At 34.9% G+C, this 15,080-nt stretch overlaps 2 protein-coding genes across 5 annotated transcripts; both read right to left on the bottom strand.

The window, feature by feature from the left end:
• Positions 1-583: 583 nt before the first annotated feature.
• Positions 584-6,188, bottom strand: LOC145567226 (peroxisomal membrane protein PEX14-like). 3 transcript variants are annotated; one of them, XM_081626479.1, is made up of 13 exons: positions 6,118-6,188; positions 5,925-6,010; positions 4,678-4,919; positions 4,462-4,507; positions 4,182-4,363; positions 3,800-3,986; positions 3,623-3,712; positions 2,384-2,454; positions 2,251-2,290; positions 2,106-2,164; positions 1,938-1,982; positions 1,794-1,862; positions 584-1,516 (listed from the first exon to the last, which is right to left on the bottom strand). In XM_081626479.1, the coding sequence occupies exons 2-13, from the start codon at positions 5,977-5,979 to the stop codon at positions 1,127-1,129; spliced, it is 1,476 nt and encodes a 491-aa protein (XP_081482605.1). In that variant the 5' UTR covers positions 5,980-6,010; positions 6,118-6,188; the 3' UTR covers positions 584-1,126. The 3 variants fall into 3 exon arrangements, with proteins under 3 accessions (XP_081482605.1, XP_081482608.1, XP_081482607.1); XM_081626482.1 differs by lacking the exon at positions 3,623-3,712; XM_081626481.1 differs by lacking the exon at positions 6,118-6,188 and having other exon boundaries at positions 5,925-6,105.
• Positions 6,189-7,322: 1,134 nt separating this feature from the next.
• LOC145567232 (uncharacterized) lies at positions 7,323-14,132 on the bottom strand. 2 transcript variants are annotated; one of them, XM_081626488.1, is made up of 10 exons: positions 13,955-14,132; positions 13,812-13,914; positions 13,646-13,720; positions 13,013-13,099; positions 12,550-12,606; positions 11,686-11,778; positions 9,806-9,878; positions 9,640-9,715; positions 7,767-7,857; positions 7,323-7,557 (listed from the first exon to the last, which is right to left on the bottom strand). In XM_081626488.1, exons 2-10 carry the CDS (start codon positions 13,860-13,862, stop codon positions 7,438-7,440), a joined length of 723 nt encoding a protein of 240 aa, XP_081482614.1. In that variant the 5' UTR covers positions 13,863-13,914; positions 13,955-14,132; the 3' UTR covers positions 7,323-7,437. The 2 variants fall into 2 exon arrangements, with proteins under 2 accessions (XP_081482614.1, XP_081482613.1); XM_081626487.1 differs by having other exon boundaries at positions 13,812-13,955.
• Between the last annotated feature and the right edge of the window lie 948 nt (positions 14,133-15,080).

Below are 15,080 nucleotides of genomic sequence, written 5' to 3' on the forward strand. Positions count from 1 at the left end.
TTATAAACTTTATCTTGAATTTAGAATTCAAAAGATAAGTATATATTATACAACTATATATACTTCATTAGATAAAATTTCATCTGTTTAAACCACCACTGCCAAAAACTATTTTGTGCTAGCCTTGTGGTTAGGGGGGGGGGGGGGGGGGGGGGGGGGGGGGGGGGTGGGGAGGCTGCTCAAGTTGGCCATACACAAGTCATGGTCTTTGCTGCCTCCCCCTTTGAAGTCGTCTTTTTGATTATCTACTTCAAAACTTGAAACCCACCTCATGTCTCCGAGCCATATGAACCGTGTTGGACTTGTAGGTTTGTCAACTCTAACACTCGTATGAATCACAATATGCTTGTAAGATCCTCTCCAAAAAAATCATATGTTTGTGAGATGGCTTTCGATGAATGTCAAGCTCTCGACTTCATAAGGTGCAAGGGTGCATAAACGGCAACCCATCAAAATGCCTTATAATCCTGTCAAAGTCTTAGACGATCAATATGAAAATAGGTCCAAATTACAATTCAAACTCATATATGTACTTCGTTAATTATAATTTGATCATGTACATGTACAAGTAGAGACAACTTAGTAGAATTTGACAACTAATCGACTATGATTCTATGAAGCTTTTTGATGAATTCGTTCAAGACATCTATCTATTCATTATTAACAATTTACTTGATCCCGTGTCCTCCTAGAATTTAGATCCTAGACAAGCCACAATCAAATGAAGTAAAGGCAATGAAGAGATAATTCTAGGAGCCGAGTTATAGTCCTGACGTACATTGGTACAATGGAATTGTCCTAACAAGATGAAAACTGGATGATTTGCTCATCATAAAATCGACTTACATTTGGTCATCCATCTAAAACCAAGAGGAATCAATCCAAGTGCATATTATCTCTTTATTTCATATTGTAGAGTGACTGCAACGAAGATGATCCACTGGAAATCTTTGATTGAACTATACTAAAGAATGCATAACCTGATACTGTGGATACATCAGTATACTAATTACTTGGTAGTCACCAATCTGTTATTCTTGATATACTCCGTGCTCCACATTACATATTAAGCACTTGAGACATATGAATACGGTAAGATTTAGAATCCATCTGTTTGCTTCTCTATTCACATCTCAGTAACTTGCTCTTCTTGAATCTCACTAGAGAATGTTTCTGATCTTTCCCCTTCTAGATTCAAATCTAATTTACCAACAGTTTCAGACAACTGTGTAACTCTCTGCAACTCATCAAGCCCCTCCACAGGCTGTGGTGCTTCGTCAGCCCTCAGATTAAAGTCCTTTGGAATTGATTTAGCCTGTCGAATGGCTGCAGCAGCTTCTGGCATTGATACAGATGGAGGTTGAGGTGGGACCCACCTGCGTTGAGCTGGACCAACATGTACAGGATCACTGTCCTCCATCTTTCTGAATTCAGCCATTCTATCTTTTTGCTTCCACCAGCTATCATACCAAGGCGCAGGATTCTCATAGTTAGGAGGCAGACCACCTTCCCAAGGCTAATAACATAGCACCGAGGTGATAAAAAGAGGGAGAAAACAATTAACAATTAGATTTCAATTAATCCAACTACAAAAACTCAAATGCATTGACATTTATTCACCCTTGGTCATATTCCTGAAATTCCTAACATAAGAAACATACAGAAGCAATTTATGCATCAACCGTCAAAGAAAAAAATATTTAAAGCACGTGATAATATATGTTTATGAGATGATAAGCATAATTACTTGGAGATTGTCAAGAAGCAAAGTGAATAATATCAAATTTTAATACCTTAGCTCTAGGAGCCAGATTTGGGTTTGATATGGGTTGATTAGGATTCGGGGGTTGATCATCAATTTCCTGAAGATTAATCCAATAAATAAGACTAAAATCCAAATTAATTGTTTAAAATGTAGTGATATGGTATTCACTTACTCTGACATTAGGTGGTCTTTCCCCTCTCTGCACCATAGCCATGATCTGCAACAATAATCAAGAATTAATAACCAGAAGTTGGTAAATGGAGAAAAATAATAATTCTGCATGGAGTACGACACACTATGCTGAGACAATATGTGCATAAGAAGAAGAAGAAAAACAAACCTCCCCATAGGATTTTGGATGAGGAGGCTCAGCTGATGCAGGTGGTGAAACCGACCTCACTGTAAGAAAGAAAATACACATATTAACTGAAATGCACATTGAAAGAGTTCAGCAATCAACAAGTGAAGCATAAAAATGGCCTAACCTGATCGCATGTCAAATTCAGAATTCCTGTCCATTGGTTGCTGAATATGTAAAGAAGAAAACAGAGGGTTAATATGAAAACTGCAAGCTCATCCAACCTTAACATCAAAATTCTAGGCCAAGTGTCAACTCACCACTGAACGCGCTTTAGAGCCATCTAGGTATCCTTCCCTGACATTGCTTCTCCCACCACTATGTGATTGCCCTGAATATAGACAGGCAAAAGGTAAATGAATATGAACAACAATATGAGAAGATATAGCAATAGAAGACTGCATCATAATCCTTATACATCAACAGATAGATATTCAAATTTATGTAGGATTGAAATGAGCCAACGCAACACTAAATCCAAATTTAATATGAGTTGATGCAACAAAGTGAAGGTTGTAATAAAAAAAAAAAATCAGCTTAAAGGATATTTTGCACCAAGAAAAAGCATACACTCTTTCTATTAAATGATCAGCAACTATTCAATAAAAAAATTATCACAAAGCCTCCAAATTTTTTGGAGGATGTCAAGGACAACAGAAACAACTTGTTCAAAAGAACATAGATGGCTGGAGTAGGTTAAAGATTTTTTTTTTAAAAAAAAAAGGAACGAGGAAGTGAATACAAATTTATGCATGAAGACATTTTGTTCCACCATTAGATTCAGAATGTAGATTTATGTTGATGACTACACGGAATAATCAAATTTGGTTCATGTTAGCCGACCCCACTTTTGGGATTAAGGCTTTGATTGATTGATTGATTGATTGATTAGATTCAGAATGTGATCAATGAATAAATGATCACTATAGTACTCATCATTTGTAAAGAAGAAAGCAATACTATTTAAAACTAGAGATGATAATAATAATAAGTTGCTAGCACAAAAGAAGTTGGTATGCTAAATTGTCAATCAAAATGTGTAGCGCACTATGTTTAGAATCTTAGTACACAACAATTGACAAATGAAATCAACCTGAGAAGGATAAGAGAAAGCTATTTAGATATTGAGTGGTTCTAAGCTTCTAATGAGTAATGACAGAAGCCATCCAACAAAAAGAGTGCTCAAAGTCATAAAACATTTGCAAAAAAAAGCTCTTACATGCTGTTTGGCTAAACATTTATGGAGTAATTAAGTGAAATTAGAACCTTAACATCAATTATTTTTTACTTATCAACTTCTTATTCTATCTTTCAAATCGTGACAAAAAGAAAAAGTCTTTGCAATTCCAATTGTATACATAACATGATAATTATGATTAGAATTTAAAGACAGTATTCTCATGCTAACTATTTAAAATAAGGTATTTGCATGTACATAGAAGAAGCAATTCACAACCAAATATGAACACAAAATAAACTCTAGCAGATCCATAGGTCACCTTCTAATCTTGTCATTTCACTTCTCATTGACCTGAGCTCCTGAACTTGCACCTCCAACAAGCTCATGAAATCCGCAAAGCGTTTCTTTTCTGTGATGGGTAAAAGATATACAATTGGAAGAGGTAAAATCAAAAGAACGGAAAATTATAAGTGGGATAAAGCTTTAAGTAACAAACCTTCATTCTTTGAGATCACCATTTCTTGACTGGCCTTTGCAACATCAGCCGCTGCAGCAGCTGCTGCTTTTGCAGCTGCCGTGGCTTCTTCAGCCAAACTCGGTTTTTTATCTGTTTCCTCTTCATGGGAATCTTCATCCATAACAACCCCACGAATCCAAGACTTCAGCCTAGGAATGAGAGAATTCTGCAGATGAGACACATCTCACATTATTAACAACATATTGAAAGGCTAACAAGAAGAAAAAATAATAACAACTACGTAAATAAATAAAATTCTACAACCAAATTAACTGACACAAAGGGGAAAAGGAAATGGGAAATGTAGCAGATAGAGAATTAAGACACTTGAAAATTTTAAGAACTGCTATAGTACTCATACCTTAAAAACTATAGCTGTTCCAGCACCAGATATGGCCAGAAATCCTACAGCAAGCACCGCATGCGACCAGTGGAATCTTCTAGCCATTGTCGACATGACACCGGATTGAACTGGAGCCACAGACTGCACAGCTTGCATAGGGACTTGAGCTTGAATATTCGTTGCAGGAGTTGGCTGTGCAACTGTAATGATAGAAAAAACATGTAATTCACAAGGTAGGACATGTCCAAACAACCTCTTAGATTTATACACATTATAAAGCTGCTTCAAGTTATATTACCTTGATTTGTGCTACTTTGACCACTGGCAACAGCAGGAGATGGGTCCTGTATTTTTTACAGAATGTCAAGCTGCATGACAAGCAATAAAGGGCCACGAAGAAAGACAAACAAGACAAGTTGTGCACACAGACACAAAAGTTTTCTAACGCATCTTGAACTTTCTTTTTACCCTGTCCCTATAAGATTTCAGTACAAACTACAAGTGAGTTACTTACAGGTACACGGCGGAATGCTTCATCGATTTCCTCTTTTGTGAGACCTTTCTTCTCGAGAAAATTTCTTCTGTGAATCACGGGAGATCCTTTAACTCTTGGGTGAGAGAGGAAATTGATAGCATTCTGTACCTGATCCTCTCGTATAGGTTGAGAATTTACAAATACAGATTTTGATGAATTTTCTACAGGAAGCTCCGATGTTGCTGGGGGTTTATTCTCTACTGATTGTGCAGGTTCCGGAGCTGTAAATGTGAACAAAAGGAATATGAATAATATGCAACTGTAGTATGTGTACAACATCCACACATCAAACTGAATAATATTCCTGAAAATCGGTCAGAAAAACTGAAGACGTCCCTATGATGCTATGCCTGTTCCATTGGGCAGAATAATTGATCGGATGTCGAAACACTGATATTCAGATGAATAACATTTCCAAATAAACATTCTTTGAGCTTTTGAAGTGCACAAGATCATAAAAGTACAGTGTTAATTCAGACAGTAGTTTAGTCCAAGATTACACAAGGATGAACAAAATTTTCAACATTCCCAAACAGCTAATGCAAAAGATATGCACATTCACTTTATTTTTTTTGGAACAAATTAAGAAATTGTTTTCCATTCGCGTTGAATATAACAGCAGAACTACAGGTTATGCCATGCATCATCCAGAAATCTGATGTCTAACTGAGAAACTTTTCTGCTGAAACTGAAATTTTTGCAACATGAATTTTTACAGGCCCTACTAAATGATGATTACAGTTTCCGGTCACGTCTTCCATATCATACATCTGGTTTACCATGCTTCACTTTCACTAGACAGTACACGCAATCTTGAAAAAATTTGATGATTTTGAATGTCCAATATTCATTAGTGGCATAATACTACAGAATACATCAAATACAATAAACAACCCAATTACAACACCATAATTTAATAACCCCACCATTTACTACCACCCATCAAACGAATTGTTCAAGATTATAATTACTGTAAAAGATTAATTTCAGCTCAATATCAACAACTTACAATCCTCCAAATTCAACAATAAAACTTCCCCAAAATCCCAGAAATTAGAGCATGCAATCTTGAATAATGAGCACTTAATCTGATTGCAAATGAGCAGAATACGTAGTTTGCAGACGATTCGGATGATTATTCTACTCAATCAAATTAAAATCTAAGTGGGTATATTTCAAATTGACAAACAAATGATCAAGAACAAATAAGAAAGATAGCGAAAGACCTGGATTAGGGGGGTTATTGTCGGAGGGATTTGATGGGGGTGCTTCGCTCGCCATTGCACACCAACCCTCAAATCATGAAATCAAACTGTAACAAAATTCCAGTGTAAATTTAGAATTAAACACGAAAATCTTGAATCATGAAATTATATGAGAAAGCTATAGTTTTGGAGGAGAGAGAAAGAGAGAGCTTACTGGGAGAAAGTTCAGAAAGAAAGAAGACGATGGAATGAAATGGAAAGAGTTGAGAAAATGAAGGTGGTCTTCGAGTGTAATGAGGTGTTAAATTTCAGTATTCAATCAGTAGACGCCAAAATTCAATCCCTCTTGCAGTCGTTACTTGTATTTTCTGTTTATCCGTTTTTTTTTTTTAATTTTTTGGTCAATTGATGTGTTTTCGTGACTCGGGAATATCGAGAATGGTGCTTTTAGACCGGTTTTATACCGAATGCTTGTTTAAAGACGAAGTTATCAACGTTCGACAAAAATTGTAGATTCACAATTTGTAGGTACTTCTGTCCATGTATAAAATATTTGTATGTGAAATTCCACGTGTTTATGTGAATTTTGCATACATTTATGATTGTGACACATAAACCTTCCATCGGTTATTGGGAGTTGAGTATGTTTTCCATTGATCCAAAAGGTTTTTAATCAATTTGCATTCAAATTTCAATTTTGTTGCAAAAATTAAGGTGATCTCTTCAAGAGCTTGTGTATTGTAAGGAGGAGATGATGTAAGGGAATAGTATTGCATATTTACACAAATCAATGTCGAAATCTTCCAATTTCAAGCACAAGTAAATGATAAGGTTCAAACTCAAAGTCTATAAAAAAAAGCTCCCCTACATCTCCACCGACTTTGTTAACTAGTATGTGTCAAAAAAAATAAATAAATAAATTTAACTTTGTTAACTAGTTATAGTATGTTATAGTATTATTAGGTCAGGTTTAGTTAGGCTAATCATATGGACGTTTTTTTTAAGCATTGAGCTAGATTTTCACATGTTTGTAAGCTAAAGGCCTTTCTTCGAAGGCAAAGTGGCTTTGCCAAAGGCCAAAAGTACCTTTTCCAAAAATCACAACTCTATTGCATGAGTAAACAATGTAATGACCTGAGTTACTCACACAAAGCTGCTATCCAAGTTACAAAGATTTCTCCACTAAGCAAAGTTTGGTCTAGTGGGAAAGTTTGCATCTCACAACCATGAGGTTGTAGGATCAAACCCTAGAGGCACTTTGGGTTGGGAATTTCACTATATAATTTTAATTCCTATGAAACACAATGAAAGATGAACACAATCTATTTAACCAGAGTATTCATTCTACAAAGACCACAAATAATAACACCCCACCTCTCCCTCTCTACCAGAGCAAAACCCAACACTAAGCTTTACAGATGAAGCAAGAACCTGTTATCTTTCAAAAACAGAGGAGAATCAAACCTAACACAATTTTGTAACTAAAAGTAAGGATGACATGACAAATACTCCTAATCTTTATCAATACAGCAGATCATTGTACTCTCTGAAGCAGTTTATCCACAGTAATCTTTTGTTGTGCGGCACTTAGAGACTCTGATTTCATGATTGCATTACTAACCAGGATCACTGTTGATGGAGATTCAGCATTCACCTGGAATGGAGAGGATATATTACACCACAGGGTAACACTAACAACTTACCAGTAAAAGAGAGACGAAAGATTAAGAATTCAAAAAAGAAGACGTTATGCAGCAAGATAGCTAAAAATTAGAATAATAAAGATCCAATACTATGAAAGGCAGTAGCTAGAAAGCCAAATGGAGCATGCTTTTAAGAAAGAGAATGTTCCAAGAATAATACCCAAACTCGGCCATTTAAACCAACAGCAATCTCGAAAGACAGCTTCTTTCCAAGACCCTCAAGAATTGGACACGTGGGAGTACTCAGAAGCCTACATATACAAAGTAACGAGCATAAATAATTAATAAATCTTCTGAGCAAAATAATTTCAAACTTTAAACTAGTTTAAGATAATATTTTATCTTTACTTGCATAATATTCAGATAATAACATGTCATATGCCTATCTACTAATAGAAAGAAATTCTTTTATTTCATTTTAAGTAATACTACATAGATTTCAAGTTTTCGATTGCCAGCAAATTTTGGCATGCATTTTATACCTTCATATAGCAATGTTGTGATATTCCACTATTATTTTGACTTTTCAGCCAAATTCACCAAAGCTTTAATAAGAATGACAGCTTACATTTTTGATAACACGATATTATACATGATTTATATGTGATATTTGGTCATATTTTATTGTGTTTTCTTCATTTTCCTAATCTTTTAGAGTTATTATTCTTCCTATTTCGATATTGCTCTTCTCAGTTTGTTTGTTTTTGTTTTTAGAGGAATAGGGCTCAATTTGCATGGAATTCAACTTGGACGCGGGATATTCTTCATATGGAGTGTTTCTAGCATCCAAGAAGCTTCAAGGCAGCCTAGTCCGCAGCTTGATTGCGGTTTTCCATGGCTTACTGCAGCTTGCCTGTGGCGAACTTCACAAAGGAGCAACAAACTCATGTTTGGCAGCCTACTCCGCAGCCTCACTGCGGCTCACGACCTTGTACCGCAGCCTAGCTGCGGCATCTTGATTAAGTGGCGAAATTAGCCCTATTTTTTGGGATTTTAGGAGTCCTAATCCTAAGTAAAAACTACTACTATTTTCCTAGCATATAAATAGGTTTTAGATAATCACTTTATAAACATTATTTTAGAGCTTTTAGGTATTACGTTCTTCTACAATACTTTCTAGGGTTTTGTTTTGAAGATTGAAGATTGAAGATTTCATATTAAATTTCAAGTATTAATTTCTTTTCCTTATTCTCTTTAATTTCTATTGTTATTATGTTTTCTTTAATTAATTGTCTTGTTATTTCTATTATCATGTGAGAGTAGTTTCATAATCTAGGGTTAGGTTGAACCCTAATATGGATTGATGTGTTAATTGATTCCCAATTCCCAATTTAATTAATTTATAATTCCTCTTTCTTAGGGTTGGTTTTATTATCAATGATTAACTAGAAATAGTATTATTGAATGTGATTGGGTTTACAACGAAAGTTGATTCTTAATTGATTTTAGAACCCTAATTAAAAGTAAGAGCTTTTATGCATGAAAATAGCTAATTGTTCTTGCTAGGAATTATATGATGTCGTTCTCAATGTCTTTAATATGTATGATTCCATGAAAATAGGTAGGATTGCATGTTAGGGAAGCTATTAGTTGATCGAAAGAAACTCTTAGTATTGTTTCTGTCCTGTGGAATATTTATTGATTTAATTGAAGGAAAGGGATTGTTCTATTGCATTGATTCATATTAGTGGGGATATTAATCTTAGATGTCTTTAGTTCTTGATCAATTCATTATTATAATTCTCGTTGCTTGATAGTTCGCAATTGTTCTAGTATAGATTTCTCGATATTGATTGGTTACTTGCTTAGTATAAATTTGAGTCTATTTAATTAGTTAGTCCTTAGTCTCTTGGGATCCGACCCTTACTTGCTCAACTAAATAGTAGAGTTAGTTCGGTTATTTTTGTTAGGTACGCGACACGCCTATCAATTTTCTACATACTTATTGCTAAGAAATTTTTAAAATGCAACGGAAAGAACATAATACCAAATTATGAAACAACATAATTGACTAGGGAGGCGAAAGCTCTTACATTCGTGAAAGCCCAGTTGATGTTTCAAACATGTAACCTTCCTTAAGTGGGCCAAATTCTGCTGCTTTACCATTTGCTATATATACACACATAATAACAGAAATAGGTAAGTTTCATCATACTGATTCAGCTGAATGCATGCAAACTAGAAATGACCAGAACTCACCATCTGTGCACGATAGCTCTGGGTTCATGCCAGAGTTTGTCTTAACAACACGAGCATAAAGCAAGGTTCCAATCTGAAATAGAAATCAGAGACTGATCAAAAACACTAGGGAAAGCAAGGGAAGAATGTAAAGTATTCTTTTAATGTCCATATCAGAAGGCAGCTTCACAATCTAACAGCACACTCAGCATCTACATAGACTATGTTATCATATATGTGGTGGTTCTTTTTTGTTCCCCATCATTCCACTCCTCAATGAAGAGAAGAAACACACACTCCAAGGCAAAAACAATCTCCCGACAAATCAAAGATAACATTTGTTAAAATTGGAAAAGTCGAGAATTATCCTCAATTGATATACCAGATAAAATATATTTATGTCCATTTAAGTCACACTGTCCCAAAGCAATTTAGTTTTGAAGCCACAAGGCACACCAAGGTGCAAAGAGAAGGTACGTGCCTTTTGAGGAGCACTTTAATTAAATATGTACAAAATTCTATTTAATAAGTCTAAAAAATGAATTTTAAGCAAAGGTGAAAGGGCCATGTGATCAATAGCTAGGATTCTTCAAATGGAATTGGAGGACGTAGGACTTATCTCTCCTCTAGTTTTAAAGTAACTTTACCTGTTGCAAAGTCACTTGGCCCTTTGAAAAAAATTAATCTTACACCCCTATTGTCACCTAATAAGATAAGGCACAAAGGTGCAAAAAGCAGCCTAGAAAAAAAGTGCATATCCATGCACCTTTCGTAGGTCTTAGTGCCTAGTAGAGCTAAGTGCCAGCTCTCGCACCTGACTGCGCCTTGTGCCATGGCGCAGAAAACAACCTAGAAAAAAGTGCATAAGCACGCACCTTCTGTAGGACTTGGCACCTTGCCTGGTAGAGCTAAGACGCCACTCTCACACCTAATCTAAGCAAAGCACTTCATGTTTCCATCTTAAAACATCGGAAATTTCTCCACAGTGGTTTCCTCACAAATTCGATTGTCAATCACGAGTCAATTAAAGACCATGGCACAATTCAAGCAATGCACAAGAGAATAGCAATCACGTTCTCCTGGTAACTAATCATCACACTGCTCTGTTCTCCAAAACATCAGAGCCAAGAATTTCAACTTTCAGCATGTTGTATTGTGGACATTCTCAAAATTTGGTAACAAAATTTATATTTTATATTAACACTGGAATAATCCTCAAAGAGTTTTCTTGAGTTAAGAGCGAGTTATGTCGTAAAATTCGTCAAGAAAAATAGGTCCCTCCAATAAACTACGACTTCGAAAATCAGGTTCGCTACAATATCAGATCCTTAATAACTTAATCAGTCAATCAACCATTTAGGAAATTAACAATAAACAACAAACTTGGACTTGACTAAAGGGAAGGGTCGCTTGTGGTAATGCAAATTATTCATTTAGGGTTAGCTTTGGAAAAGGGGGACAGAGAGTTTTTCAGATGGAAAAGAAATCAGAATGTATAGAGATGATTAGAGAGGGGTGAAGTAGGCAGATAATAAAGAGAGCAATTCCATTTTGTATAATTTAGCTTTTGGTTTGGGAGTGTCCAACAACTCAAAGGACTGGGTTGTAATTTTTCTAGTGTAATCCACCATCATCATCTTTATCCGCCTGATTTTCTCCTTATTCTAAAAATTTAGTGCTGAACTAACATACACCACCTACCTCCAGAAATATTTAAGCTTTATTCACAGTAGTAGCACAGAATGAGTAAATACAAAGATATCAAATATATATAGAATTAGAAACCGGGTTTATGTTGGTCCACATTGGTCTACCCTGAGGTACTTTGATGAATGAGAGATTATTTGAGCAGTTATTAGAAAGCAATTTCTATAACTCCAAAAGGTATTCAGCCTTCATACCTCAAACCTTGGAATATTACGCCTAATTACTCCTTCAAAAGCCATCACAGGCAAAACTGCCAATGTGGGTCCCTTGATGTCCACAAGAAAGTTCTGCACATAACAGGAACAAAAGACAACACATTTAACTCCATATAGATTTACCAGTCTATAAGGTTTGAGGGAAGAGCAATGTTGATGTTCTCGAAAATAAAACTTAGAAGAAAGAAAAAAAAAACACACACACACACACACACTTCTCAGAAGAGGTATATCAGCCAAATAAGGGAATGATGCATATATTATAATGATAAGACTAACTTTAGAAGCTTTTTCTGCAACTGCTTTAAAAAGAAGATCAACAGCTAATAAAAAAAATTAATACCACCAGTTTACAATGTTCTAATATTCAAGCAATTTGTCCATCAAAATTTTGTCTTTTTCAACAAAGTTGCTGAATAAATAGCAAATCAATGCTAACAATGACACCCAAGGAAAAAACCATAATCTTCTCCTCTGGTAGAAAATAAAACATTGATGATAAATATAGTTCAAAAAAATCAACTTCAATTTTTATTAGATACTTCGTATATAAAGGAAAAACATGAGATGTAGTATGGACAGGTCTCCATACTTAAATAAAGAATATTGCAAATTCAGCATATGATCCTCATCAACAATCAATTTCTATCTGGATTTAGTTGTCAGATTGCTCGTTCATTTTATACTATCAATATTAAGAGCACAGGGAGTAACAATTTTCATTGAAGAATTTAGAAAAAGGTTAAAATTCGACAATACCAAAATCTACAGCACAAGGACATCATATAAACTGATAGCTAGTTACAAAAGAATGGGATGAAGCAAACAGAGATAAATGCTTACATCAGCTCTGCATTCCACCACTATGCCAAGAACATGATCCTCCACACAAGGTACATACTGCACAAAAGCGATCAACAAGAGCTTTTATGATCATATAATGCATTTTTGCGCAGCATTGCACAATGCTGTGTAATTAATCAAAGCTGACCAAACAAATTAAGGAGTATAGTGTATAACCATTCATGTAAAAGCTATGATCAGTGATACGGAACCATAAGTTACATACATATGCACAACATCAGTCACATATCGTATTAAAAGCTTAATTGACAACAATTAGCTAATAATTCTTCATTCTTCATTGCAATTGGATTTTCTTGAAGAAGTTGGAAACATTATTACTCAACAAGTCAACATAGTCCAAACTACTAGTGTCTTTTATCTCCTATCTTTGAAAGGTACTTAGTTTGGATATCAATCACAGTCCATAGTATATAAAGAAAAAAGAAAGCCTTGCTCTTACCCTTTTATGTGAGCCTTCAACCCAATATTTATTAGGCTTTGTGAATCTCAATTTGCCAGCTTTCGTGACAGATATTACATCACCATCCTGATAAACAGTCAAACAACATAGCTAAAATCAACAAGCAGCAAACTTTCTTAGTAATAGTCAATGCCACTCAATTTCATCCGTTTACGGTGACAACATTGTGGCTTGTGAGTATCAATATAATCGTGTGATAAATGAGTAAGACGACTTGCTCCTTACAAACTGCAAATTAGATTGCAGAGTATAAGGAGAGCTTTATGCATAAAAAAGACCAAAAGCTCCAAGATATTACAGCAATATGTGTCTTATTCCAATCATGTACAAGTTTACAATTTCAAATTTTCTTCTTTAAAACCAAATTCGACAAAAATACCGGAAAACTCCATCATATACAATCAAATAACAAATACTATGAATTTCTTCTAAGTCCAAATAATCAGTAATCAAGCACTAAAGAGATCACATTAGCACCCAATTAACCAAATTGAATTGGGTATTTACCCAATCACCCAAATTTCACTCCTCAAACAGAAACAAAAACTGAAACCCTAGGAAAAAAAAATTGAATCAAACATAAACCAAAAAACCCTAAAAAAAGAAATTGACCTGACGAAGACCACTCCCGAGTTTAATGGTAAGTTCCGCCATTTTTGAGAGATCCAAGACTACATCACCAGGAACCTGAAGAGGACAAAAAAGAGGAGACAGATTAGAATAAGAATTGAAATGAATTGAAAAGTGGACGAAAGTAAAGAGAAAGGGATAAACTTACAACGGTTTGATTGATTAAGGATTTGGGTGTAGTAGATGATTTCTCTTCCATATTTCAGTGTTCTTCGTTATCAAATTTCCAATGAAACTGCAACTTCGATTTTTTGGCGCGAGAAAAGTATTGTTCTGTGAGACTGTGAGTCGTCTAAAAGGTTAGAAACTTAAAACAGTGAGAGTAGGACAAGGGGTCAAGTAAGCCGATATGTCGAGTCAGCATACATCGTGCTTCAACGAACAGAACTACTTTGTAATTTTAATTGAATAAATAAAAGCTATGTTGTCTCTTATTGGATTTCCTTGAAGGAGGCTCATACAAGCCTCGATCCATGTATTGGTTCATTATCGATACGTCTTAAACCGATGGATCCCTTAAATACTTAACTGTGAAGTAGGTACGAAGTATTTCGTATATGTTGATGAGCTTGCACGCAAACCACATAATAGACTCGTGCTTAATTTGTAAAATGATGTTCGTAAACATCCACAACCCGTTGTCCCGTTGACATACCTCTGATTTTTATCAGGATCAATTGCTATAGTAGAGTAAGGGGGCTATAGAACCATTTTTCATGGCCACTTTCTTAGAGCAACTCCAACGGTTATAGTTAAGGAGTTGCTTGAAATTTTCAAAAGTCTAGCTATTAACTTGACCATTGGAGTTAGAAATTACAATTAGGTTGGCCAAGCTAATTTGCTTGAGAAAAAAGTTTTCAAAATTTTTGGAGATTAACATATTAAAATAATTAAATTTATAAAGCTAATTGAGCAAGTCAAAGTTATTTAATTAACAAGCTAGTAGCTAACCATTGGAGTACAAAATAGCTATAAAGAAAATTAGATAAAAATCATGTGGCATGACAAACTAATTTAATAATTAGTTTACCATTGAAGATGCTCTTATTATTTTTTTAAAAAAAATTCAAAAGAGGTTTTCATGGCCACTTGGTTGATTTGTAAAACGTAATTATTGGTGTTAAGTTTGGAGCTTAATATGATTATTTGCATCATTTGTTGACTTTTTTCAAAAAAAAAAAAAAAAAATTACAGTTATGTTGCCGGGGGATCAAACTCATCAAACACTCAAGCACAACTGAAAAATTTCTTTTTGTTCAAAATTAAATAACATTGATACATCCCCTCAATATCAAGGGTCGTGTCCATTCTTTGACCATCATTTTATTTTATTATATCAGTTCTCCGTAAGAAATGGCAAATTAAAAACACGGAAAAATTTAAACCACGGAAAAAGTATGCGACTACTAGTTTCAAA

This window comes from Chenopodium album, chromosome 11 (assembly GCF_948465745.1).
Source record: "Chenopodium album chromosome 11, dcCheAlbu1.1, whole genome shotgun sequence".
Classification (NCBI taxonomy): Eukaryota; Viridiplantae; Streptophyta; class Magnoliopsida; order Caryophyllales; family Amaranthaceae; genus Chenopodium; species Chenopodium album.

Excerpts from the sequence above, each read along its gene's own strand:
- LOC145567232 (XM_081626488.1), bottom strand. The coding sequence starts at position 13,862 with ATGGAAGAGAAATCATCTACTACACCCAAATCCTTAATCAATCAAACC. Across the intron at positions 11,779-12,549 it reads TGGTGGAATGCAGAGCTGAT|AACTTTCTTGTGGACATCAA; the intron begins GTAAGCATTTAT and ends TGTTATGTGCAG. Across the intron at positions 7,858-9,639 it reads TCAACTGGGCTTTCACGAAT|GCTTCTGAGTACTCCCACGT; the intron begins GTAAGAGCTTTC and ends TTGTATATGTAG.
- LOC145567226 (XM_081626479.1), bottom strand. The coding sequence starts at position 5,979 with ATGGCGAGCGAAGCACCCCCATCAAATCCCTCCGACAATAACCCCCCT. Across the intron at positions 3,713-3,799 it reads GGTGATCTCAAAGAATGAAG|AAAAGAAACGCTTTGCGGAT; the intron begins GTTTGTTACTTA and ends TACCCATCACAG. Across the intron at positions 2,291-2,383 it reads GCTCTAAAGCGCGTTCAGTG|CAACCAATGGACAGGAATTC; the intron begins GTGAGTTGACAC and ends TTACATATTCAG.